The 26,742-nt window shown below is 46.6% G+C and overlaps 1 protein-coding gene across 2 annotated transcripts in view; it reads left to right on the top strand.

The window, feature by feature from the left end:
* Positions 1 to 22,883, top strand: part of pio (zona pellucida domain-containing protein piopio) — a 148,719-nt gene extending 125,836 nt beyond the window's left edge. For both annotated transcript variants that reach the window (XM_050177384.2, XM_072288152.1), the window contains 5 exons: positions 1,388 to 1,536; positions 4,993 to 5,074; positions 5,432 to 5,594; positions 14,227 to 14,395; positions 17,332 to 22,883. In XM_050177384.2, the coding sequence (XP_050033341.1) occupies positions 1,388 to 1,536; positions 4,993 to 5,074; positions 5,432 to 5,594; positions 14,227 to 14,395; positions 17,332 to 17,558 (790 nt within the window). In that variant the 3' untranslated portion in view covers positions 17,559 to 22,883. The remainder of the gene's footprint in view (positions 1 to 1,387; positions 1,537 to 4,992; positions 5,075 to 5,431; positions 5,595 to 14,226; positions 14,396 to 17,331) is intronic.
* Positions 22,884 to 26,742: the final 3,859 nt, after the last annotated feature.

Here is a 26,742-nt window from a genome sequence, read left to right as displayed (position 1 = left end):
ACTCTGCACCACACGCACCGAAATGAGGGAAATTTACTACTGTATACAGCTGACAACGGAGCGCGTTACTGTACTCAAGATTTCAATGCACCGTGACGACCTTGCATGACACCATGTTGTCTGACAAGTAGACGAGCGTCTCAGCGAGCTTCGTAATACAGGACAGGAGATATAGCAGGCGACAGTGAGTTGTGCCATGCCCTGACATGCATCAGCCACACATGTCAGAGCTTTCAAGCGTTTTGTTTCTTGTCACTTGGGCGAAATTCTGCCGTGTATTTCGTTCGCTTTCAATAAACATACATGGCTTTGGTTACAGCGCCTTACGCTGTCGAGCTTTCTTTTTCTTTTTTTTTTACTTGGAGCAATTTTCTCAGAGCGTTCAAGGCCTCCATAGACACAGTACTCATCTCTCCCAAAGCAGAAACCTACATCCTGCCTTCGTGAAACAATGGTCCTACGAGAACATTTATTTTGTATACACGCCATTCGCGTACGCAGGAAACGGGGTCGAGAGACGGGCTGTAGTTTTGAATCACATCTGTGCTTGGGCGCGTTGCTATAGACGTGATGCATTTTTTCGTTTCGAGCCAAAAAAGAGGCAGAACGTTTCCTTCCACTGAATGAGGCAGCTGCTATCACACTCCGGAATCAGGTGAATGACGCGACACATGGTACACGTCGAACAATTAATCTTGGGTGGACAGCTTCTGTAAAGGCGTGTTCGCATCTAAGCGAGCCGCAGTGGTCGAGGGGGTACAGCGGGAGAGATTGCGACTCCAGTGCACATCGACGTCTGGCTTTCTCTCCTTCTCTTGTCCTTCCATTTCCGCTTCCCTCAGTGCAGGGTAGCTAACCGGGCTCGGTTCTACTTAACCTCCCGGCCTTTCATTTATCTTAGTTTTCCTCTCTCCTCTGCCACGAAGAGTTGAAATTTGCTGCCAGTTCCACCGCTGCCCATCGTAAGCCCAGCTGCAGATTTCACATACGTGCAAGGATTTTACGCTGATGCATAATAATTTTCCACAGCTGTTGCTAGAGGCAAACGCCATGCCGGTGTCTGAGTGTGCCGCATTGAGGCGACGATAATCCTCTTTTCTGGAGCGTAAGCACCCAAGATGACGTGACGAGCGATATTTTGATGTCTCTCAACGTCGTTCCTCTCTCTTCGAACGTCTTTGTGACTTCTACGAGGCTCAGTGCACGAAAGAGACGTAATAATAATAAAGAAAGATACTTGTATTTCCTGCTGTCCGAAACAAAATCTGTAACGCTAGAGATCTTGTTTCCCTCCCTCCCTCATTCGGCCTAAGTGCGTTGAAACAGGCTTTTGTGGCAGGGCAGACCTGCCTAGCCCTGACTAAAGCTCGTTCTTTGCCTACGGCAGTATGCTGGGAACGACACCGCTGGTGGCCACGGCTCCCATGCCCGGCTGCAGCATGAAGATCTTCGTCGGCGACTCCGAGGAAGAAGTGATCGCGGAGAACGTCAAGATCGGAGACCCACTCACTTTGGTCATCAGCATCGACTACCAAGGCAAGTGCAGCATTTCATCGCGGATCTCTTTCTTACTTTAAGTAAGCGATACACTTAGTCCACTAGCTAGGTGTCTGGTGCTGATTCGACACAAACCTGTGATCTGCACACTGGCAGACAATTGAAAGTTTTTTTTTTTTTCATTGCAACAATCCGGTTCTTGACCGCTGTACCCATTCATCTCCCGTTTATACCCAGAGTTACTGTACATACTACCAAAAGCATATACTGTCTCTCATGTTCATGTCGGCTTGAAAGTGCCTTCTGTCGACCGATAGAGCAAGACTTCAAAGTAGGACAGGCGCACAATTACATAGAGTCAACTGAAAATGGAAAAACTAAAGGAAACCAAAGGAAAGCATCATAGCCCTTAAAGACCCCCTGAAACGGTTCGGACACATTTTGTCGACACATAGAGTACAGCTAAAGTTAATCATTCACGCAACAATTTGTGTGAAGCGTCTCATATTAACACAGCTACGGACGATTTCCTCCATAGCCATGCGTTTTCTCCTCAACTTGTTCGCCGAGTGATCAGCGCTAAGCTCTGCCTTCACTGGCTCTGCGTCATGATGTCACGTCGTGTCATCTACTTCCGGTTCTCTAGGAGCAAGCGCGCGAAGCCTCTCCAACCTCTCCGCCAGCTGCTTGGCAATCGACCCCAAGCGAGAGCTATCGAAGCAGCGTGCGTTGCGAGCATTCTATCGCAGCGCCGAATGTGTCTGGTATTCCGGTAACCACAGGCGAGCTGGGCGTTTCGGTGGATGCGTGGAGGCATAAACTCAAGCTGATAAAGCAACTTTAGCTTAGACATACGTTAGCGGCCTGATCAGTCTGCACGGTCCAGCCACCTGTTGGCGAAGAGCTTAACCAGCCAAAGAGCCGATATTGCTCTAACCAAGTGTAAGACATTTTAAATATTTACTAAAGCAGCATGTTAACGATTACGTTCCTGCGAAAAATGTACACCAGCAGCAAAGAAGAATACACTTTGTTACAGCTGCTGTGTTTGGTTGAACTCTGTGCCACGAGGTGGCTGCACCGTGCCGATCATTCACGTTTGCGCTTCGGCTCATCCCGTGAAACAGCACGGTCAAGCGGCCAGGCGCTTGCGTTTACCCGAATACCGGACTCGCGAAACGCTGGTAGTAATCCTCCAGTGTAAAGTGGCGGCCGAAAACGCGCAATCCCTATTACCGATGAGATACCGATAGTCCGATGCGCTGCAGCCATTCCGCTCGTCTGCTACCTTGCAGAGGGACACGTTGTCGCAGCTTGACATATTGCCCGTCGCTACGTTTGCAGCCCACAACGCAACAAAAGCGATTCATGCTCACGAAAATACAGACCAACACTGAACGCGGAGCTCTCGTCAAGACGGAGCACGTTCTAACACAAGAAGACACTTGCTGTGTGCCGGAAGTGCTTAAGTACACTGAGAAATTGTTCTTCTGCATTCTCTTTCTGTTACTTTCTTTTTTATAGAAACAAATTAACTAACATTCCAACTATTACGAACAACATTTGTTCACCATTAAGTTGGAAAAATTATCGATGACGCTCCCTGGGCAGCCAATCGGATAGCTCGCCTTACTGACGTCATTAGGGCAATTTACGTCCATTGGGTAGGGGCGGCTGAAAATTCAGCCGAGCAGTGTGCTGCGATCGGCAGCAATGTACGTTTTTTAAAACCTTATAATAAATTGCACGCTTTACGCGGAGCACTTACACGCGTCAACTAACGATCAGAAGGACCTGCTCTAACGACTCAGCACGTTTGTACAAAATGGTCAACATCGTTTCAGGGTCCCTTTAACACAGCCACTCCTTTGTAAGGCTCTCAAGTCACTGGCCAAGGCCCGAATAAGCCACTTTGCCCCGTATGCACGTATTAGTCACGAATATCGAGGAACCCAATTCCGGTGGTGGCGGCTGCGCCTTCGCGGGGCTTCGGCCCAAGGAGACTTCGCGGATGATCGGCCGACTGCGTGGCGACGGAGCCAAGCTGTGCCCTGGCGCGGTAATTGTGCTGCTCGGAAAGGGGCGCTAAGGAGACGATTATGAGGCACGCCGTAGTAGGAATTAATTTTGGTCACCTGAATTAATTCGAATTGACTTTAACGTGCCCCCTGAATGTAAGTGCACGATCGTTCGTGCATTTCGCGCTGCTCCGAAATGCGGCCGCTGCAGCCGGTATACATTGAACCCGCGGCCTCATGCTTAGCGGCGCAACGCCATAACCGCCAAGACACTGCGGCGAGTTTTGGCGGTGAAAATGGAGCTCAAGCCACCGTATCTGTATTTCTCGTCCGAGCGATGGCATCCATAAAGTTGCTGCGATGTTACGGATTTTATTGCAACTTCCCGTTAATGGACTTTGTCTAGCGATAAGTCTCCGTAATTTTGTAAGGCTGAGCCCGCGCTTACCTTGAAATGCGATCTATTCTTTTCTTTTTTTTTCATAGGCGTGCAATGATCTAGTGCAGAAATGACGCCGCAACCAAGATAGACAAAAGAAGATGCATGAAAAGGCAATCCCGTTAACTAGAGGTAATTGCGGTTGGCTACCCTGCACGGGGAGAAAGGATAACAGAACAGAAAAAGAGAGATGGGCACAAACGAAAAAAAAAATATTCTGCAGATCCGTAATGTAATCGACTTACATATTCGCAATTCCGAAAGTGTTTGTTTATATTTCTCTTCTATGTTTTGCCCTCTTGTAGTGTTAGCTCGGTTTTTCTGTTATCAATATTGAAAGGAACATAAAAGAAAAAGATGTAGTCCGCCTATAATGGTGACGGCTACTCCTTTTCGCATAGCACAAACAACAATATAAAAAATATATGAGCAAGAAAAGTCAAAGAAACAACGTCATAGGGCCAAAAATCCACAGCACGCTCAGTTACTAGGGCGTACTCATGTTGAGCACTAGGTTGACAGTTCGATTCCCGGACGCGGCGGCCGCCTTCTATGGAGGCGAAATTAGACAAGTAACTTGTACTGTGCTTTGTGTGCCCGTTAAAGAAGCCCGGGTGGCCAAAAGTAGCGTGGAGTCCTGCACTACGGCCTCCTTTGTAGCCTCTGTTTTGCTTTGTGATGTTAAAACAAATGAATCAATCAGCCAGTAGATCAATTGCTCAATGAGTTTTCTTTTCGTGTTCCATGAGGATTCAATGCCTTTGCTCGGTGCTTGTTAAAAAGCCACGTCACGAAAAGCAGCTGAAATTTCAGATGTGCCGCGAAGCGTGCCTGCGTATATAGAAATGCGAGGAAGCAATGAAGCCCAGAAGGAGGCGCACCCGAATGCAGAGTGGGAGGTGGTCAGGCCTAAGCGAAAGTGGTTCGCAGCGGCAGTGCGACGCTTTACAATGAGCGCATGTTAATAGCGGCCCTACGGAACGCGCTCAATGCCGACACAGGGCGACAAGGCGTGAACCATTTCATTGCTTTTTGCAGAAACCTACGGCATGCGTGTCACGAACTGCCTCGTGCGCGACGGTCTCAACTGGGGCGAGCAGCCACTGATCAACAACGAAGGGTGAGTCAGCTTTTTCCTTACTTGCTTTTGCCTTTCAACATGACCTCATCACAAACATGTGCTTAACGTATGGCGCGAAATGATTGCCGTAGGATTTTTTTATCCTCACTGCGACTTCATTGTAATACGTCTACGTATGTGGCATGAAACGAGTTTAAACGAATTCGTCACGAGTCCATATAGAAACTGACGGGTTGTGGCCATCTCCCATTTCTTTGGCTACTTGAAAACTACAGGTAAAAACATTCAGAATGCCTTGCTCCTTAATTAATCAGAATGCCTTAAACGCCGTGAAACTGACAACTCGGAAGATTCTGTTACATGTGTCACATCCTTGCGCCGTCACGCCTTCTGCAGGTGTCCCGTGGACAACGAGATCCTGGGCCCGTTCGAGTACACGATGAACAAGACGCGTGCTTCGGTCACCTTCCAGGCGCACAAGTTCCCCTACACCTCGTCCGTCTACTACCAGTGCAACGTGCGGCTGTGCCTCAAGTCTAGCGGCGGCTGCGACGACGTGGTGAGTGGCGCGCCACGAGAATCGCACGCTGCCAGACCATTCCACGAGAGGCGCGAGGTCCGGAGGGCGAACTGCCTTGGCCTCGATGTGTCTCTTTTCCTGGCTTCCAGTATCACAAATTGGCTCTCTGAAGAGGCATGCCCACCGGGCCAAGCAGAAAGTATTCGCCAAAGAAAGAAAGAAAGAACGAACACATTAGTAGATTCAGATAGAAAACAGGGGCCCTATAACGTAAAAATATTCCAATATGCTTCTATTCCAATTTCCTGACGTCAAAATTGCGTAACCACCGACGCAAGCACAGGGCGGTCACGCGCAAGGTTGTCTGAACAGACCAATCAAACGCTCTCCTCGTTCATAGGAGGTCACTTTTGTTTGCTCGAAAAACGAATAACATTGCCTACACTTAACGGCTTGTCGTATCTAATTGGCTGACAAGAGGCGAGGAGAACGCTCAAGTGGAGAGGGATTCACTGAGGCAGAGCCAGTGCACTGAAAATCGATAACCGGATGAAGAGGGTGGTGCCGGCGTCTGCGATTGGTCGGCTTTCCCTTACTTGGCTTGTGGTGCTTGGTCGAAAATCGCGGCGGCATGCCACGGAAGCTTAAGAATGACGCTAAAACTGACCCTCAGCAAAGAAGAGTGGGCAGAATGAGGTAGTAAACGTGCCGAAAGTGTTTGAAAACGTCACACGGCCATGCAAGAAGTTTTATTACACGCAAATACACCCATGCTCTCTAGCAGGTGCGAGTAGCCAGCGTCTCGGCGATCGGCGGCAGCCATCTTTTATTACTTTCGGAACGGGGCAGCCGGGGGCTATTCCGAAAAAAAAATCAGTTTTGTTCGGCATAATAATGCATCTTTATCGCGTACACGTCAATTTGACGCGGTGAGTTTGTGCGGTTTTGTGACGTCGCGTGACAGGCAGGTGAAGTGGGTGCAGCCCGAAAACTTTTTACCAATAGCCGAGGGCTAATGGCGAAAAGGGGGCAAATAAGAAATAACCGTTTTTCTTTTTTCTGTCAAATCATGCATAATCAGTGTGTACACATCATATCAGATGGGGAGGTATCGCGGTTTTCGTGACGTTGCGTGACAGACAGGTGAAGTGGGGGGGGGGGGGGGGTCGAAAAAGTTTTTGACCAATCGTGGAGGGCTGATAGCAGAATTGGAATAGAAAAGTTTGGAATAGTTTTACGTTATAGCGCCCCAGCTGCTTAGAGAATTACTTCGTTCTTCAAGGAAATAAAGATTGAATACTGAAGCAAATACGGGCATGGTAGTTTTGGCGAAGAATGTTTGGGATATTGACAAAGGAAGATTATCGTGTGGGGTGGGGGGCGTGGGGGTAGAAAATGCATAGGTTTTGCTTAAAGCTAATGAAAATATTTTGTTTCCTCATCAAACCTGAGCACACTCTGCCATCTTTGGCATGAAATTAAAGCGGAAAGGCATTTCTTATGTTCTAATAAGTAAAGTGTTTAAAAATAAAAACAGTATAGCGAAAGTATTGCTGTAGCATCATTCGCAAATGAGGGCGTTGCATTCAAAGGCCGTTAACAATATCACAAGCGTGTGAGGTACAGCTATACCAAAATATGATAAAATGTTGACCATAGGTGGCATAGCGGTGAAGCAGCTGAGATATGACATGTTTCCGATTTTTATAGAGCGAGGACACAAAGACATGTCGTGGGTATTTGTAATTTTAGAGATAAAGAGAGTGCGTGCGATTGCATGTTTGTGCGCGAGCGTGCGTGTGTGCGTGCTGAACCGGTGGCCCCTAGGCTGGCTATAACCTTCTCTTCGCTCCGCCAACCTGTCACCACGTTGTTAAACTGCGTGTCATATAAAGGTCAGGCAAGATGCTAATCCAAACGTCGTGCCTAAAGGTGAATCGCTTCCTTATCTACCCTTCTCGTTGCCTTCCAGGCTAATGGCACGAATCTCCCCCCCCCCCCCACACACACACGCACGCACGCACGCGCGTACACGCGCAACCTTTCAGTTCAGCTAATCATTTTTTACGTGCTATGTTGTAAGATGGCGTATACGTATAAGCTTCACGGTTGTGAAAATGCGCGTAAACTCAAGGAACTGGCATAGCTCTCACAGGTGGCTTGTATTGCTTGCGTCTACTGCGCACAGACGGTATGTTGTATACCGGCATTCACTGTATTATTTTCTTGTCTGTTTGCTTTTCTTGCCACGAATGTGGTCGCTGAGAAATCACTTCTGAGTGCTAGACTGCATCCCGTTAAAGTTCCAAGCCTCACACTGCCTGCATGAGGTCGTCTGGAGAGTTGCTACAGCTTTACATTCAAGGTCGTTCGGGTCCACCGACGACAACTGCCACCGACGACAACAGTAAGATGCGAGGGAAAGTCTCGTGCAGCAGCGTCTGTTTCGGAAGAGCACGCCCTGTGATTATGCACTCGTATGGCAGGTAGCGCCGAGAAAGGGCGAAACTGACGACAGCCGTCGTACTGCTGCTCGCCTTGCGCAGTGGCATGCAAAACAAAGAAGAAAAGGAAACCGCAGGACAAACCATACGTATGTCGGTCTCCGGACAGACGCTCTGTCGATTGTTTTGTGTGTAAGCTACCAAAGTTCCTTTCATTTTAGAGTGTTCGCCTTTCCCGCTGTCCAAGCATTTTCAGCTTGCCAAAGGCCCTTCCAAGGAAAGTGAACTTGAGCGTGGTTCTCGGAAACCGCGTAACAGACCGCGTATTGAGGTCAGCGGTGAAGGGGAAACCCCTGTCTGCCGTCTTATCGCTTCACGGAGAGTGCAAGCGCACTGCAGTTTCTCCTGCTCTGCATGTATAGCCGGAAGCTTAGGCGTTACTCATTCTTCTGAGATAACGTCACTGCGAAAGCATTTCTGCGCCGTAGAACCAGTATTGCGCAAGTGTAACGTAACACTGCAGTTTTACACAAGTAAAGCAACAGTGCGAAGAGCGAAACTAAATGTTTGACTTTAATTCACCCGAGGCGGGCGGAAATTTTGGACCCGAACAACGACTGCGAATTATGAGTTGCGTGCTGGCAAAAATGCGCTGAAAGGCCGAGTATATCGGTTAGCTACTCATAACAGCCACGAACTGAAGTGGAGGGTAACTTACAAAATGAATCCTACACAAACGGCCGCACATCACGCATACATCTTTAATGCTGCCGACGGTCTCTTCCAAACTCGCGCCAAGTTTTAACTACGGAAACGTGGCAATAATCAGAACTTGCGCAGAAAAGAAACACGTTTGCTAAAAACTTGTGCATATATTAATATGTTTCAATGTATAATCACATAGCTTATTAAGTGATTTTATTTCGACCAGTTAGTTCATCTGCAAGCTGTACGTAGATATTCTTCGATGGTCTCAGTTCTGAAATCTTAGGGGCATAATCTAGCGAAAGTGCGTGTGTATCTAAATGTCCGCACCAAAGAACGATCGCACCCGCGGCGGCCGCGCTCGACTGCTTTCAAAGACTACAATATTGTGCGTTCTTGCTGAATGCACTAGCGACTAATAATTTATGATCTGACTCTGCAAGAACAGAGTGTACCTAGCATACGCCTAGTTAAAAATTAGATTTTTTAGGGTCTTACGTGCCAAAACCACTTTCTGATTATGAGGCACGCCGTATAGTGGGGAACTCCGGAAATGTGGGCCACCTGGGGTTCTTTAACATGCACCTAAATCTAAGACACGGATGTTTTCGCATTTCGTCCCCATCGAAATGCGGCCGCCGTGGCCGGGATTCGATCCCGCGACCTCGTGCTTAGCAGCCCGACACCATAGTCACTAAGCAACCACGGCGGGTCATACGCCTAGTTAATAATCCGCAATAGCGGCCATTGTATTCGTAAAGTACTATCGTGAGCAAAGGTGTCAACACGGCAGCAGAAGAAGTATTAAGTTGAACTCGTCTTGGCAAAGAGAACCTTGCTCGTATTGCTTTTGGATAGGATAGGAATAAACTTTATTTGTCCAATGGTCGTATTGCTTTTCCAGTTTCTTTATCAGCTAACAATAATACCGAAATAAGAACCGGAGGAGGAACATAGCAGTAGAATCGCAACATTGATGGAAACAGCATAGATGGTGACGACATCATGCAGAGCTGTGTTAAAAACCATGCACCCTTATTTTCTCAACACCCCCTTCTCACCCGCCCCCTCTCTCTACATTACCCTCTCCACATTACTCCTCGCCATAGTACAACCACCGACCACAGCATGAAACTCTGCCCGACTCCAGCACGCTTCGCTGTAATGGACAAGCGGCAATACGAGTTAGAATCGAGGGAGCGCGGCACATTCCAACCAATGACTACAGCCAGGGGCGTAGCCAGAGGGGGGGGGGGGGGGCTTTTGAGGCTTCAGCCCCCCCCCCCTCCCCGAAATTTTTTCGTGCTGTCCATGCGCCGCCGGCCAAAACAACCCCCGGCGCCGGAAATCATGCTCGATTTTGTCTAGAATGTCATTTTTACGATCGAAAACAACATTTTAGCGCGAACATTGCGAAATCGGGCTGGATTTTGCGGCAACACCCATGCACCGGGAGCCACATACCGTAACGCAAGGAGCTCCATCCGAGAACAAAGTTCCAAAGGCCTGGTGGGCGGGCTCGTCGCGGCATCTCGCTGAGGCCGCGGAATCCAGGGAGCGCTTGGATTTCAATTCTGACACTTTATGAGTGTAAAGTTCTAATAAACTTTTGATGCGAAAGGTGCATTGATATTACCAAAGTCGTGCTTTAGATTTTCAATTCCGGAACTTTGTGGGCTTAATGTTGTTATAAACATTTGACGCCAAAGGTGCATTGACTTTTCTAAAGTCTTAGATCGGAACATACAACGAGACAAGCCAAATTAACACACGATCAGACAAGTTGACAAAACACGCAGCGAGATACGATGAGACGAAGCGTTGTGGGGGTTCATTTGCGCCGTGATGTCACATAAGAAATATTAACATTTTTTTTCACCTGCGCCAAAGCATCAATGTCAAGACTCTAAAGCCAGCCAGGGTAACTACGTTTTTATTTATTTTTTCTACTTAGACTTTTATTCGTGAGGACACATTGAGCCTCTTAAATTTTTTTATTCTCGCTACCCTACCGCGGGCTGCCAGAGCCAGCCAGAGCGCATGCGGTTTTCTTGTGTTGCCCCGAAACCACCACGCGGCGTACTTCGGTGCGCGTGTGGTTTTCTCTGGCCGAGTGAATTTTCGCCTGGCAGAGTTTTGGACGCCTTTTTGTTAGCAGACGAGAAAAAGAAACAATGGTCGCTCACCGCTATCACTGTGAAGACTTGACGGATTACACCGTGTTCGCTTGAGCGCAACCTCTCCGGAAAGTCTTGTCTCGCCGGTGTAAAATACCGAGCACTATGCGTATGGTTCTCGGTGGATCAAGCGTCTCACGTTTTCTTCGATATTCATTCGTTAACCACATTAGGTGCCCAAAGTAGGCATTGGATTGTGGCCAACATACTTTCCTTTGCGTTTCTTTTTTCATTTCGGTGCCCCCGCCCCACAATATGAAAAAAGAAAGATTTTTTTTTTTTTATTGAACTGAATATTAGGAGAGGTTGGCGCCTTTATAGTGGCACCGGTTACTCCTTGTCACTTGGCAAAGGAAACAAATTTGCGTAAAAAGGAAGAATAGCGACACAAAATATGGCACTCAGTAGAACATTGGATGAATTGTTGCGGCGCAGCGAATTGTCGCATGGTGACAGTTTGTTACTTAATTCTTTTGCGGAAAGTAATCGGCCACGGCACGCTTCGGTTGCTGGATACTATTATTGTACTATTGTGATAGCAATTATATGAAGACTCCAGGCGCATTCCTGCTGTCGCCGTCGCCCTCATGTTTCGTATGAAGTCTCAAGGCAATAACATCGTGACCGCGCGCCGCATGCTGTATGTCCGAGTGAAAGAATAGGGGGGTGGGGGTGGAAAGGGTGAGCCGACGATGGTGGCTCAGTCTTGCGTGCGCAAAGGCGAAAAGCGGGGAGATAGCGCGCTGCCTTCCGTCGCACGCGATACATCGGATGGAGTGGATGGAATGTGGGCGGGATCTAGAATTCTGTGAATCTGTGATTGCGCTACATGTTTATTTGCCTTGTTTGACGCATTATATCCAGTGACTTTTTCTTAGATACGTAGAGATATTGGAGACTTATACGTATATTTAAATATCTTGTTGCGAGGTTTTGTGTATACGTGCAGTGAACTTTCCTTCCAGTGACAATTTTTGCCCTTTATCAAGCATTTGTATATTCCATTGCATCTTCGCATTCCTAATGAACGAGGACGAGTTAAATGAAAGTGAGCTTACCGACCCCGCGCAATAATTGTTCGGTTCATTATCTGCGAGGCATGCGCGTAGCTCACAGGCATCTTTCATTTAAAAAAGTGACACGCAGATGTGAGGGTATATGTTCTTTAATGCTCTCACACAGTGGATTGAACATGGTTGCGTGACGTAATGGACACTTCAGAAGTTGAGCAGCGGGGTGCCGTGAATGTTTTGACAGCTGAAGGTGGTCGAAATTTCAGGAGTCCTCCACTACGGCGTGCCTCATAATCAGAAAGTGGTTTTGACACGTAAAACCCCGGTTCAAGTGGGAAACGCTGCAACATCCGCCATGCAGCTCGGACCTGTCGCCTTGCGACTTCCGAATTTTGGGGCAAATGAAAAAACAGCTTAAGGGAGACAGATTCGTGTCGGACGATGATGTGAAAGAGTCAGTTCCAGATTTGTTGAAGCAGCAACCTAAGGAGTTTTATGAGACGGGAATCACCCGACTGGTTAGGCAATGGAATAAATGTCTAAATGCTCATGGAAACTACCTTTAAATTAAGTACCCCGTTTGTCATATATTTGCATTGGCACACTTTCATTTGACTCGCCCTCGTATGCTTTGCAGAACGGCTTTATATACCTTCTATCTGTTGGGACAATAATTTCGGGGCAATTAATTACTCACGAATCACGACCGGTGACAGCTGCTCCTGCGTAATACATTGGAATAAATGGCAGCGTCATTGAGATTTTTCACTGGCCGTTGCATATGTACAAAAATATAAACAAGGTTGTTGAATGACAAAGTTTCATTAACATATTTGTCCTCAACTTATTCATTTCATGGCCTTAACATTTTTCATATCAGCGGCATGCACTGCTTTGCTGGTTTCGAACTGATACAGTTCTAAAGATCATGTCTTTACTTATTAAATAGACAAAAAACATGGAAGCATTGATATCAGTTATTTTGAGCGCAATTTCTGCACATACGAGTATATCTTCTTATTAAAAAATACATATATTGTTTGTTTTGACAGTGCGTAGCGTTGAAGAATTCGTGTGCAGCATCTTTGGAAATGGCAATGCAGTTATTATTCATGTATTTGATCTCTCAACAAATTGTTTAAGAGGAAGCTTTAGCTCGGGCCCAACTCCGACGCGGCCTATTCAAATAAATGTAAAACGCTAAAACGCTTTTCTGAGATAACTCCTGGATCACTTTTAATGGAATTTGTTGAATTTGAGAAAGTTAACTTCTAGTATCTGTTGGAAGCGGAAGTTCGATTTAGGGCCTCAATTTCGTTTAAAATATTTTGAAAAATTTGAAAGTGCGAAAAGAAATAGAAGCACAACATTTGCAAACTAACAGCTCTTCATCAAAAACAGATATCGCGGTTCTTCAAACGGTATCTATTATAAGAGTCAAAGCGGACAAATTCGGCATGTCAATTTGTATCTTACGTGAATTAGTTACGTGGTGCGCAAGGGTTCTGCAAAAGTCATATTTCGATAATGCTAAATTGTTTGAGATTCATTTGTAACGTATCAATTTTGTCCGCTGTAGATGTACTGTTAGATGCAATTCACAGGATTGTGATATTATCTTCCATTGTTGAGTTACAGAGTTTTAAACGTGATAGTTTCGTTTTGTGAAAATTTGAGATTTGTGCCAATTTTTAATAAAAAATTGACAACCTAAATTAAAAATTTGAAGCCAGAAGACAGTAGAATTTAAGTTTTTCTTTGAAATGCGACAAACCTCATCAAATTTTGTGCAGTGGTTGCCGAGAGAAACTAATTCACCTTCTACATGTATTTAGATAAGAGCATCCGAGATAAATCTTCCTCTTAAGGAGGAAGTCAAGCTGCAACGTGAGCACCCCCCCCCCCCCCCCCGATCGAAATATCTGGCTACGCCACTGACTACAGCATCAATACCCGTCAGATTGCACAAAAAAAGCTTCTATCATAACCGTAGCGCTGCAACAGACTATCCGCTGCCCAAGATGCGCAGTTTCCCAAATGCTCGCACATATTTAGGAAAATTCTTCCACTTCAGTGCTAAATATTGTGATATTGTCCGAAAAAATAAAGATGTATACGTTTCTGTAACGACGACTTTTTTTGTTTGCGTTGAGACAAGCTGTTACAACCAGGTAACAGCGTGTGTCCCTCAGCTTAATATGTCCGCGCATCATGTCAAGTTATGTGCTGCACAACTTTTTCCGCGAGTTCTATTCGCCGTGGCAGTGCACTGCGTCTGCGCAACGGCCGGCGTCCGGCCGTTTCCCGCACTCAATGCGAGCCTTTCGCGCAGCCTCCGGACTGCAGTGATGTGCGCCACAGCGTTCGTCGCCGCCGTGACGTCGAGGCCAAGGGAGACCTGACCGCGCTGGAGAAGGCCGAGCAGGATGTCCGCGACCTCAGCATCGAGGTCTTCTCGGGACTGTACGTCAACGAAGTCACCGACTCCGAGGACCCGGAAGGTGAGTGCGGTCGGTGTGACGACGACCACTTTGTGCCGCGTCGGGTGCCTGCATATTCGGCTTAGCAGCTCAGACCATGCAGGGAATCCCCATACAGGAAGCTTGAGCAGATGCTAGAGAGAAACACTAAATTATTGTTCGCAGTGATCAACTATTCACTGAAAACCCAATTTTTGCGAATTTCGCGCTAGTAAGTTCATAATCATCAGAGCAAATGAATGTCAAAGTTCCATTTCAGGAATTTCGTGCCGAAACCCTAGCGCCTAAACCTCATTGTGACGTCACATATTTCAGAATGCGTTATTTCATACTTGGGTCCTTGTGGCTCAATAAAAGTCATTGAAACTTTCTACGTTCAGTCTTTCGGTCATTTATAATAGAATGTAGCCCATCTTTAACAATAAAAATGTTAACTACGCTCGAGCGGATGCCTTCAAAATCCATGACGTCGCGGGGAGTGCAAACTTCAATGTGGCGTCGCCGCCCGTGCTTCGTTTGATTCCGATAGAAAATATACGGACACCCCAGGCGCGAGGTTCTACTCCGGGAGCGGCTGAGCGCGGCCGCGCGCACCCCACCTTCAAAGCGTTCTGCGATGAGTTCAGGTGGGCCGAGGGCCGACATATTCGCGTGCGCTGTGCTCTCGCCGCTTAGTTCGCGTTGAAGCGAGAGGCAGCACGAAGGCCCATTTGCTTGCTGCTGCTGGCGCTCTTCTTCACGCCAGCGTTTTGAAAGCGAGTGCCCGCGCTCATCTAGTGAGATGTCTTTATGTTTGCCTGTGCGTGCGTGACACAATACTTGTTAATTTAGTGTGTAAGCGAATGCTCACAAGCTCATACGGCTGACAAATCTACTATCCTTCCTTCGTATAGCTATCTAATTAATTTCCTGTTGCAATCGATGCTTCGCATTTCGGTCGAAACGGCGACTTCCTTATTTATTGATTGACTGATTGATTTTCAATACTGCTGCTGTCAGTTGAGATCATAGCGTGTGGGCATACAATGATTTTGAAGATAAAGGCAAGAAATATCTCAATGCGCAAATATACATCAAATCAAGTCCAGTTAACGAAAACGCAAGAAAGAAGAAAAACACGCCAGAAGTTTGTTAATGAACAAACAAATGCCTCAACTAGCAAACATTGGTTACATAATTAAAGGCAGCGTATTCGTATACGTGTATCCACCTTGGCACTACAAACTTGTACTCACAGAAAGCAGTGTTTTCATGCGGTAATGAACAATGGAAGTTCACATTGGGCAAATCAGCAAAATGAATAGAAAGATTTAAAAACAGAGGATACGGCACTAAGCAGACGACGTCGAAGTGAGACACAAACGACATATACGGCTGCCATGAATGTCCGTGCCCCGTATATGTCGTTTGTGTCTCACTTCGTCCTCGTCTGCTTAGCGCCGCATCCTTTGTTTCTAAGTCATGAACCAACTAGAACTAGCTCAGTAACAAACTTTCTTAAAGGAGAGAGAAACGATATATATGTATAACTATATATATATCTCCAGCCATTGCCGAACTGGATCAGTGCAACCCTTCGTAGTGAACTTCTTTGTGGCGTTCGTAGTGTTTCCTTGATGCTTCTATCATTTCTTCTTCCTGAACTGTTCTATATATATATATATATATATATATATATATATATATATATATATATATATAAATGCATGAAGAACAGTTCAGTGACAGCAAACTGAGCACTATTGGTTCACAATGCACAAATTATATACTAAAGAACAAATAAGAAAGCATAAGCCTTATAAGTGATAAGAAATATTGAGAGAAAACGTTATTCAATAAGAATAAATGCATGTTAGCTGTACCGCTAGAACGCTACAATTAATGATTCAGTACGGTCATGGCAAGCGCTTACAACAGTTCTAGCGGAGGTGCTCGTTTTCCGTCGCGACTTCCACCATGACTGCGCAGGCTGAAAATGAGTCTATATTCATAATGAACAGATGAACTTGATGCTACCCCCGTATAGTGAGCTAAAAGAACAAATATTTAAAAGTTTGGTTATTGAAATGGACACTCTGCCAATGTGTACTGATGTTTACTAAATATTGTGCGAGATTCGTAGTGTGATATATATTTTGACATGTTTATTTTATAGTGGTGATGTAATAAGTTAAATAAACTTAGGCAAGCTTGTTGCGCTCAGACAGTGTTTCAAGACGCTGTCTGTCGAAGCATACTTTAGAAGCACTACGAACAGCATAGTTTGTAGTGCTGCTTTCGAATCGCGTAAATAGCAGAATTGGCATACTTCATTTAGGATACAGCTAATGAGGGGGATATGGTCTAATCGCGCAGTCGCGCTCTAATCGTACTGGGCTCGCCGTGGTAAAAGATGGTGGGCGCGAACAGGCATCCATCTTTCTTGCTGCCCGAGTCCTTTCATGCCTTTTATGAACCGTCAGATCTCTGCCTCAAATTGCACACTTCCAAGCCTTAGATAACTCCCGATGAGCACAGGTTTCAGTTTCATTGCAGAGTGACCTCTCTCGAACGCGACAAGCAATGATCTATCTGACGGCCGTGCGAGAGGATAAATTTAGCTCTAAACGCGTCATGCGTGGCTCGACAACTTCGCCATCGGTGCACGCGACCCCCTTTTTCTCCACAGCGATGTCAATGTAAGGAGCGTGGGTCGTATGCTTGCAAACATGCAAGCGACAATGGTATCACATGCCATCGTTGCATATGGTTTTGGCAAGCGACCCCATATGCTGACCGAACTGAAAAAGATTTCATGCCAGAAACAATGGGTCAGGTGCGCAACACTTGCCTCACGACATTGCACAAAACTCTCCCGCGCGGCAAGGCTCGCTCTAGCGCGCGCTATCATAGTGCAAGCAGCGCTAACCTAATTGGCCGATTGACGACAAATGTTTTGTGTCCCGGCTGTGTTGCAGTGAGCTCCCGGCCGACGTCGTCCGCCAGCTCTTCGGACCACGACTTCTGCGTGTCCTCGCGCAAGTTCGCCATCGGCATCGCCATCGCGGGCGTGTTGCTCATGCTGGCAGTGATGCTCCTGGTGGCCTGCATCCTGCACCGCCGCCGCCGCAGGAAGGGCTCCAGCAGCGCCGGAAGCTCCGTCTACTCCGGACCCTACTCCAACCACGGATACTCGAGGGAATAGGCGCGCCCGCTCTCCGCGCGGCACCGGGAGTCACTCCTCCCTAGAATACCGCGACCAGCTCTGACGCGCCCGACAGACGCGCCTCCACCACGGGCGCTAGTCTTCCTCCTTTCGCGAGCTGATTGCCGTATTATAGGGACGTACTCGGCAAAACAAAATAGCCACATGTCTTGCTGCTGATTTCTAGATTGGTGCGCAAGTCACCGAGAAGTGTTGTTCGTCTGTCGACTGAAACGAACAGCGAATACCAGCAACAAACAACGAAGCGCCCAGCCTGTATAAGACGCTATTCCTGAATACAACAGACCGTTGATTGCATGACGCGGCCTGTCACCTACTGCAGGCAGGCCGCATGGTGTTCTCCTGTAACATAGTGCCAACGCCGAATCGGGACAAATGTGTTATACCATTTCGGCTTCCACCGACAGATTGGATATTTTTTTTTTCGTTTTTTCGTTTTTACAGTCCAACATTCCAGGCTTGTGTTACGGTGGGCGTCGCTTAAGTGGAACCCGTAGTGCCAGGTTCTTCCTGAAAAGCAAGGTTTCAGCCGTCACACGAAGTCGACCACACGTCCTGATGAGTGACTCCCGGCTCAGGGCTGAAAGAACAAAGGTAACGGCTATTGTGAGGGCGTGCCTTTGTTCTTTCCCTGCTCTAGCTACAACACTACAAAACTGCGCCTGTTTATGGTGTTGCTATTCCTTTCTAAACAGTCGTTAAGGTGCCGATATTAAAATCATAATTTCAGAACTACAATCAACCGTAAATGTTTTCTTCTTTTTTACTATGCTTAATTAGAAGTTGTTCGTCACAGGCCTTGCAAAACCGTCACTACACGGCAATGGGCCAGATAATTTTTGGATGTTATCGGATAAGGTCCCCGATATGACAGGTCAGATTTTCACATTAACAGATAGACAAAGCTGTAGCGGTGCTTTTTTTTTCTTTTTTGGAGGATGGCGTTCCAAGAGCGAGCGAGGACTGCTAGTGAGCTGAACGAAGACTGTTGGTCAGCTGTTTAGGCTGGTGTAATGTCGGCGGCAGCATCTTTCAAATACAATATCCATCGGCTAACGTTTTACTCCTTTAGGCTCTTTGAAAAGTTTAACAGCGAAATCGACAGGCGATTATCTTGAACCGCTACTACCGTTTGCGACGCCAACTTTTTCTACCAAGCCAAATCAGCATTGGTGTTTTGTAGAAATGGCAAAGCATAAATGTCTCTTGCAAGAACATGAAATTGAGATTCGAGTATATCACCTCTTTCTTTCTTTTTTTTTTGTTAATATTACTTGTATAGAAAGAGTCAGCCTTTCAGACACCGCACCATAAGCAGTAAACTTGACTACACTGAAAAAATGCAGCGACTTTTCTAATTCGATGGTCCCCTCAGGCCGTGGTCAGAGGAAAAGCGAAACGATTTTATTTACAACACTCGCAACATGTTACCAGCTTACACGCAGTGCCAAGTGTCAAATATATATATATAAAAAAAGAAAACAAAGAAAAACTGTCGGAGCTTTCATGTGCTAGACAAAAGCAGGTACTGTCCAGCAGATGTGCATGCCCTGCATTACAGAGCCTGGTACATCGGGCGCGTATTGAGAAGACAAGTTGTAAGGGCAAAATCCTCGCGGGCACCTCTTTTCCTTTTTCTTATTTATACGCTACGTGACAATTCCCATTACTTAACCTAGTTCACGTCATCGCTGCCTCTTCATGTCCTGCTCGAGGTACGTGCACTGGCAAGCATGAGAGGCTGAAGGCGTGACCAAGTCATGCGTTGCGTGCGACTACCTTCCCTTTTGCTTGAACTGAGCACAGAATACTGACCGGTGATGTCCAAAAACAAAAAGAAAAATTTTCGCTGCGATGCTTTCGCTGTGGTTTCGGGCGAATACGGCGTGGGAGCCGTTTCTTCCATTTTAGCCAGTTTTTCGGTTCAGCAGCTTTCCGTCCCTATAGATATTTGAACCTTTGAATATCTTTTTCTTACTCAAAAACAGTGCGTACGAAATAGCTTTTAAGGTACCAGGATGTGCTGAGAGTACAGCACGCTTAATATTTTCGGTTCCGTACACAGAAATGATCGTTTTTATGCCTGTTGGGTTAGGATCGCAAAAGACTGCGAATAAGAAGCGGTGTAGGAACACAGGTAGAATGCAATTTGCAGCCAATCTTGGGAAGCTTGGGACTCATTGCAACCATATATGTTCGGTATTGGAAAAGGCTTTCAGGACTACGCACGCCATGTAAGAATAGAGTAGAGACACTTAAGACTTAGGGGACGCTTGGTAAGTTTCATTTACGACGTTATTTTTCTTTTCTTTTCCGTTTATGCTGTCTTAATTTATTCTCATGTAACTACTTCGAGTTGCAGAAATTAATGACAGAGGACGCCAAGAAGCGTAAACCGCATGACGATGAGCCGTCCAGCCCTCATGACAGGCAGCTATAGCCGTTCATACGAGCACGCATACAGATGTCGTACATGTTCGTGCCAAAAGGACTCTGATATGCGTTCGCGCTTAGCCTTTTCTTATTCTTACTTAGCTCTTGCTCTATGGGCACACTAAATGCATGAGTGCACCACTCATGCGCACGACTGCCACAGCATGGAAAACGTTCTCGCTGTCGCGCACTAGAGTAGCGGAACGCGTGTTTGTCATGGCTAACGTAGAACTACAATATATATATATATATATATATAAGGAATAATTCGGAGTTGGCAAGGCCTACGCGCAATTTTCTTTTGTGTACCCGTTATGCTAAACACAGGCATGCGAATCCCAGTTAAAAAAATAAGAAACAGAACAAGAAAAAGTTGCCGTCTCCAGCACAGTGGCATCACGTTAGGAGACGTGCAACGCTCTTGGTCAGTTAGTATACGAAGAACCTTGATGCACTTGCAAACTTTCAAGCTCCCATAGCCAAGCCCCACGTTCTTTGGTTATTCGTCGCGTGTTTGTCCCACTCGGTGGGTTTCTTAGCGCTATGCCTCGGCGCTGGTGTCTCGGGGCATCAGTCTGTAGGCCCTAGGGATTGTCTGCCCGGCCTGATATGCAAACGCAGAGGCAACGCAACGGGCCCTTGAGGAGAAAGTTCCAGGGACTAACTTAAACCGACCGGCATCCTTAGCACGTCAGTCATGGTTTATGTGGCCTTTTGTACAATACACACGGGCGGCTGACGTCTGCATCTGCATGACACGGGCGGTGTATTCCGCTCTTATTTTTTGTTTTGAGCCGTAACCACACGTCATTGTCCGTGTGCTTGTAGCCGGTGTCGGGGCCCTCGTATCTCGTGTAGTGCGTGCACGTAGTCAGCGTTCCTTTTTACAGAGTATTTCTTGTATCTCAATTTGTACCGTATTGCTTTCCTTATGTGTAATAAGAGTCGTGGATACCTCGTAAAATACGAACCGTGGCAGCCATTCTTCGACGGTGCGCGGGTGCGACGCGCCACGCAACTGCTCTCGCGAGACGTGCCTTGGGTGGGGCAGACCTGGCAGTGGCCACTCATACAGCAGTTCGCGATGACAGCGATGCGGACGCGAACACACGTCGGCAGTTCTGCCGCGTGCTCTTTTATTTAACTCTTGGAAACAACCGACCCCGCGCCTGCTTGATTGTCGCCTTGATTTGACCGAAAGTGTTCCTATGTCTCATTACAATACAAAAAGCGTTGCACTAGCTTGACAAGAATGGCGGCGAATTGCCCACTAATCGTAATTTGGAGTGTTCTGACGCGCAGGCTATGTGCACTTATCCGCATATGTTACCGCATCGCGATAGAAATTGGGTTATCCTCGCCCTGGGTGCACAGTCTGGAGTTTAAGCTCGCGCTGCCTAGGTCTCAGCAACCCTGTACGGTGCAAGGCTCCATTTACGATTGCACTCTCAAGCAAGAACTTCTGCGGGCTGAAGTCCTTGCGTGGGCCACGTGGTGAATGCGTTAAGGGCTGCGTGTGATGGACCAGCAGTGCAAGCAACAGTACGCGCACTGAAAGCAACACAGGCCTTTATCACGCCTCACGATGTGCAGTTGAATGCACGTAACCCTTGGAGAATGGCTGCAGAGACGATCGACCGTGTGCATCGTCAGTGCAGAGTATAGTGTTTCCTTGTTAACTGTCTCCTACGCGAATGGTAAATGATTACGCGTCTTCGTGCTTCTGCCATATAGCGGCCATAATAGAGATTCCGCACATACTTGTTAACTTAACTTTACTGTCCGAGGTCTGTGCCGTTGAAACCGATTGCTACCTGCGCTCAAAGAAATTTACTGCGCCGCGTCCGCCAAATGTGCAAATTTATTCGCATTCCTACGTCAATCATGGCGAATTTCTTTACTGTTAGCCAATAAATCTCTTACGAGAAACCATCTGTATATGCAGGGTTACACACAGTTACGTCTAGCAAAGTCGTGTCAGACGGGCTTTGTTGATCTGCTCTGCTAGCTTCTGCGCATAGCACTCCATCATAGCTTTTCCGAACAAAAGATGAAGGCTCGAAGTGTGCTGTTTTCTCGCCGAAGAAGCCTGGGCGCAAAGACTTAGTTCTCAATTCATATAAGTAAGCGTTTGACGTAACAGAAAAATCGCGCCTGTATTTGAGGGCGCCGTCGCAGTCCTTGACGTGAATACGAGGTCATCATAGCAGTTATTTCTTGTAAAAAAGCAACTAGAATTTATTAGAGAAAAAATCTGTCTTTCACAGATTTATGAAGGCGCACAGGACATTTCACAAGGCTCACAAGTCCGCTAAGAGAGCTTTGCATTTACACATGTTCTTTGTAACCTATGAAAGCAACATTATCACTCACGTTTGTCAACCGTGTTGCAGTCACGCCTTTTCGAGTTGTTATACTGCCATTCTGTTTTACTGCGTTTGTTTGGCTGCTCGTCCATGACATACGGGACTACCACTGCCAGACTACACAACTGACACTGCCTCCCTTTTATTAGCCATTTCTCCTGTGTTAAGGAAACTGCGTGCTTGTGACGCGGTGTTGCAATATGTATTCTCGAATTTCTCAGCCAGTGAATGTGTTATCTACCTTAATTGGCTGCTGTGCGCAACGGAATAGAGCTCTACTCGCCTAAGTGCCTGCAAGATCAATAGAACATTTGTCCTGTATTTTTCGGGTGCGACCACGCCAGTGTTGTTCCTTTTTGTAGTAAAGAATTGTCTCCGAACACATGTGAACTCTCTTGTAGTACGAATGTCCATGGCCCGCTTGTGTACAGAACGTCGTTATTTCTTTGTGTACATCTACCTGTGAACTTTTCTTGTGAAAATAAATAAAATGTCTTTCAGGGTACATCAGACAGCCTGATTTACTTGTGAGCCGCAAAGATTTAGCCACTATAGTAAAATTAGAGCAAAAAAAAAAAACAGTGATGGAAGAAATAACCTTGGCAGATGTATGCAAATCCAAGAAACTCGTATATCAATGACAGAGGGGTGGTTTAAAGGAGCCCTCAATGTTTTCGGTAGTTCTTGGAATCTAGTCTCTTACTGCGTGAAATCTACGCAAGAATTTGCAGACACTTCACTATAATACATCCGGTACAATTTGCTCGCTACATCCGAGCCTCTTCAGACGATTCATAATATTCGAGGTTCGATGCTCTCCGCTATATCGAACGCATGTATCCCGTATGCTGCGCTGGCTCTACACGCGTCCGGCTGCGCGTTCCTACGGCCTGGGATGCTATTCTGGGCATTGTAAAATTCTGGAACACTGTCAAAGTGCCATCTTGTCAGCTCTGATTGGGCCAGGCGTCTTTTTCGGTCGGTGATTGGTTCAAAATGCCGACATTACACAACATAACGGAGTTTGACGACGTCCAGAATGTCAACCTGGTCAATAGCTGCGTCTCGACTGTGATGCACTACGCTTAGAGCCAGCTGCACGTTCTCGCCTGCGCCGCTGTTACACAGCCTCTGTGGGACTGCACGACGCAAGCTTCGTGCCTGGATGTTGTCTCGCTGTCATTGGAGAATGACCGCCCACGCTTCCACACGTTGCGCTGCTGCACAAAAACCGCTGTGGAACTGCGCTATACAGTTTCGTTGTCAAAAACGAAACCACAAGATGGAAAGAAGAAAAAGAAACACTATTCACAAATGTTTCTTTAGAAACGGGGAAAACGTTAAAAAATGTGAAAACCCGAAGTAAAACTTAAGGCATAAACATACAAAACGCTCTCATGCAACGCCCCTTAAATATGACAACCCCTTTGGGCACACATGCAGAACACATGTGGCAAAGGGTAAAAGAGCGCGAAGACACCATAACCACGTACAAGTTATGAGAGTATCAAAAAATGGAAAAGCACACATAAAAATACCATCTTCAATGGAATTGAAAAGCAATAAGCTTCAGCAAGAGAAACAGTAATGGAGTGGTAACATCTGCATTACGAAGTAGACAATGTAATGCAAGAAAAACCAGAGCGAGGTGAGAGAAATAGGTATTTTGTTTCCATTTTTTTTTTCGAGTTAGTCATTGCTCTAACTGAACGAACGTCACAAGAGTAGCGTACCGCGAAACACTTAGGAGCGGTACATTTGCCGGTTCCTCTCGCAGAGGTAGCCATTGTGCTAGCGTTTCTTTAGAAACAGGGAAAACGTTAAAAAATGTGAATAACAGCTACATCTCATTGAGTGTTCTCCCATTCTTCTTGATTGTCCATTAGCTAACGAGTATGTCGTCCTCGTTTCAATTAACGACAACCGTTCCAACAGCCGATGCCCCATCGTCGTTTAAAAAATCCTGAGGGGCCCCTTTAGGACGCACGCGCAGCTTTCAAGGAGCCCATTCGTGCAAAAAAAGCTGCAGTTTCTGGCAAGTAATGATGTGATACATAAGGCGAAATACTATGCCGAAAAGACCTGTATCCTTGACTTCTTGTGTAGGCAAACGACTTCGAACAGTGTTTTTTACGTTTCCCTTGCCTCACCTTGAGGTGAATAGATTCTTCCCCAATGCCCTATTCGAGTACCGCTCAAGTCTAGCCACACAAGGTATACTGCTACTGCAATTCGATGAGGATGTTGGAGATGGCCCCAGTATAGCTCAAACCAGAAATACTGAACCTCAAGAGCGCCTTCGAAAACGTCTCCCGTGATCTCGCTGGAAACAACATTGTCCCCCCCAGATGCGGAAAACGCACTTACGATTGTGCCCGAGTGTTTTTGTTTTTATTTAACAGCACGGCCACCGTCATCCTACACTAACTTCGGTAGAACACCACAAGACGTTGTGGCAGAGGCACTCCATGAATCGGTTCTCACATCGACCCTGTTCAACGTAGTCATGGCAAAGCAGCCACTGCTTCTAAGTGAGAATATTAATCTTTCAATGGCTTCCAGGACATTCTAACAACAACGGGAATTACCACGCCGACGAAGCCGCCCGATCTGCGTATGAAAGTGGCCAACGAGTCTTCATTCCGCTTTCGCGAACAGACGCTGCGGCTGTGCTGCGATTGGACTCGAATGTTTTCACCAAGTGTCGTTTGCGTTCGTTGTCGCCGGACATACGGATGCACCTCCCGCCTGGGTTACCACGACGTGAACAGAGCATGCTGTTGCGCCTGTGACTAGGCATTGCCTTTACAAACTCATATGCTGTCCTTGTTAGAATGACCAACAGCCCCACGTGACACACATGTAACATCGATGAGACGCTCGGACATATTATCTGTGTGTGCCCGCGATATAGTGCCCAGAGACAAATGGTGTGCAGAATACTGGACCGGTTGGACGACAATCGTCCACTATCACAACTCAAAGCGTTAGGTCAGTACTCCGAAAGAACATTCGCGTTGAAGGCCTTATTGGCGTTATTAAGGTTCCTGTGGTCTACGGGGCTTCACGATAGACTTTAAAAATGCCGCCCCCTACCGCCCTATAGTGTACGCGCTTTGTTCGTGCTCGTCTCTTTCTCTCTATGTCCCCCTTCCACTCTCTCTTTTTATCCCCCTTAACCCTTCCCCCCGTGCAGGGTATCCAACCGGAATTACCTCTGGTTGACCTCCCTGCCTTTCTCTGTTTTCTCTCTTGAGGGGGTCCGGGGGCTCTTCGTGACTTCATTGCCTGTTACTTCGTATGGTAGTGACAGAAACAAATAGAGTTTCTCGGATCCTCTTCTTTTTGCTCATTGCACAGCGAGGGCCTCGAGTTTGGCATAGGCATACATGGGTTTTTTAGCCGGTTGCCGGCTCCTAAGCTCACGTACTACGTGACGTCGGTAAAAGGATGCTGCGCCGCCTTCGCAGCGCGCTACGCTCCCAGGGCTAATCTTGTGCACATAAAGTGGTGCGTATGCAAAGTGGTACTTTATCACACAAAATAAAGTGGCCGCAGGGGTGGCGAAACGGTGGCTTAAAGCGCATGAATGCCCCCTTTCGCCACTTGCGCTTCCCTTCCCCTCATTATTTCTGAATTTCAATTAAACATAATTAATTCCCGCTATGTTTTAAACAAACTCACAAACGTGCAGCACAGCAAGCCCTTTAAGCCAACGGTGTAACAATCTGGGTGACTACAGCATCGAATGGCGCCGTCCAGGAGTCACTACAGGGAAATGTAAACATAGTACAGCAGTACTCGAAAGAGGAAGGCTGATTTGTGCAGTTGAGAAATCGGAACGCCTTCTTACGTTCAAACGACGTAATGAGGCCGATGTAGCACCAGACGTCAAGCTGCATTTCAGTGGCCGTCACATTGCAGCTCGGCCTGCTCCTCATAGAATTTGTCGAGGTATCAGACCCATGAATAATAACTGCATTGCTATTGCCAAAGATGCTGCAAATGAATTCTTGAACGCTACGCGTTGTCAAGGCAAGTAAAATATGTATTTTTCATAAAAGAATATACTCGCATGTTCCAAAAGTTGTGCCCAAAATAACTGACATCAATGCTTCCATATTTTTCTTTATTTAATAAGTAAAGAAAATTTCACACGAAGTTTCGAACTATATCAATTTGAAACCAGCAAAACAGTGCATGCCGCTGATATGAAAAATGTAAAGGCCATTAAGTGAACAAGCTGAGGACAAATATTTTCACGAAACTTTGTCATTCAAGAACTTTGCTTACATTTTTGTACATATGGAACGTACAGGGAAAAATCTCAATGACGCTCTCCTTTGTTATGATGTATTGCTCAG

This window comes from Dermacentor andersoni, chromosome 5 (assembly GCF_023375885.2).
Source record: "Dermacentor andersoni chromosome 5, qqDerAnde1_hic_scaffold, whole genome shotgun sequence".
NCBI lineage: Eukaryota > Metazoa > Arthropoda > Arachnida > Ixodida > Ixodidae > Dermacentor > Dermacentor andersoni.
Note: the sequence above shows the minus strand (reverse complement) of the source record. Positions and strands in the feature narration are given on the sequence as shown.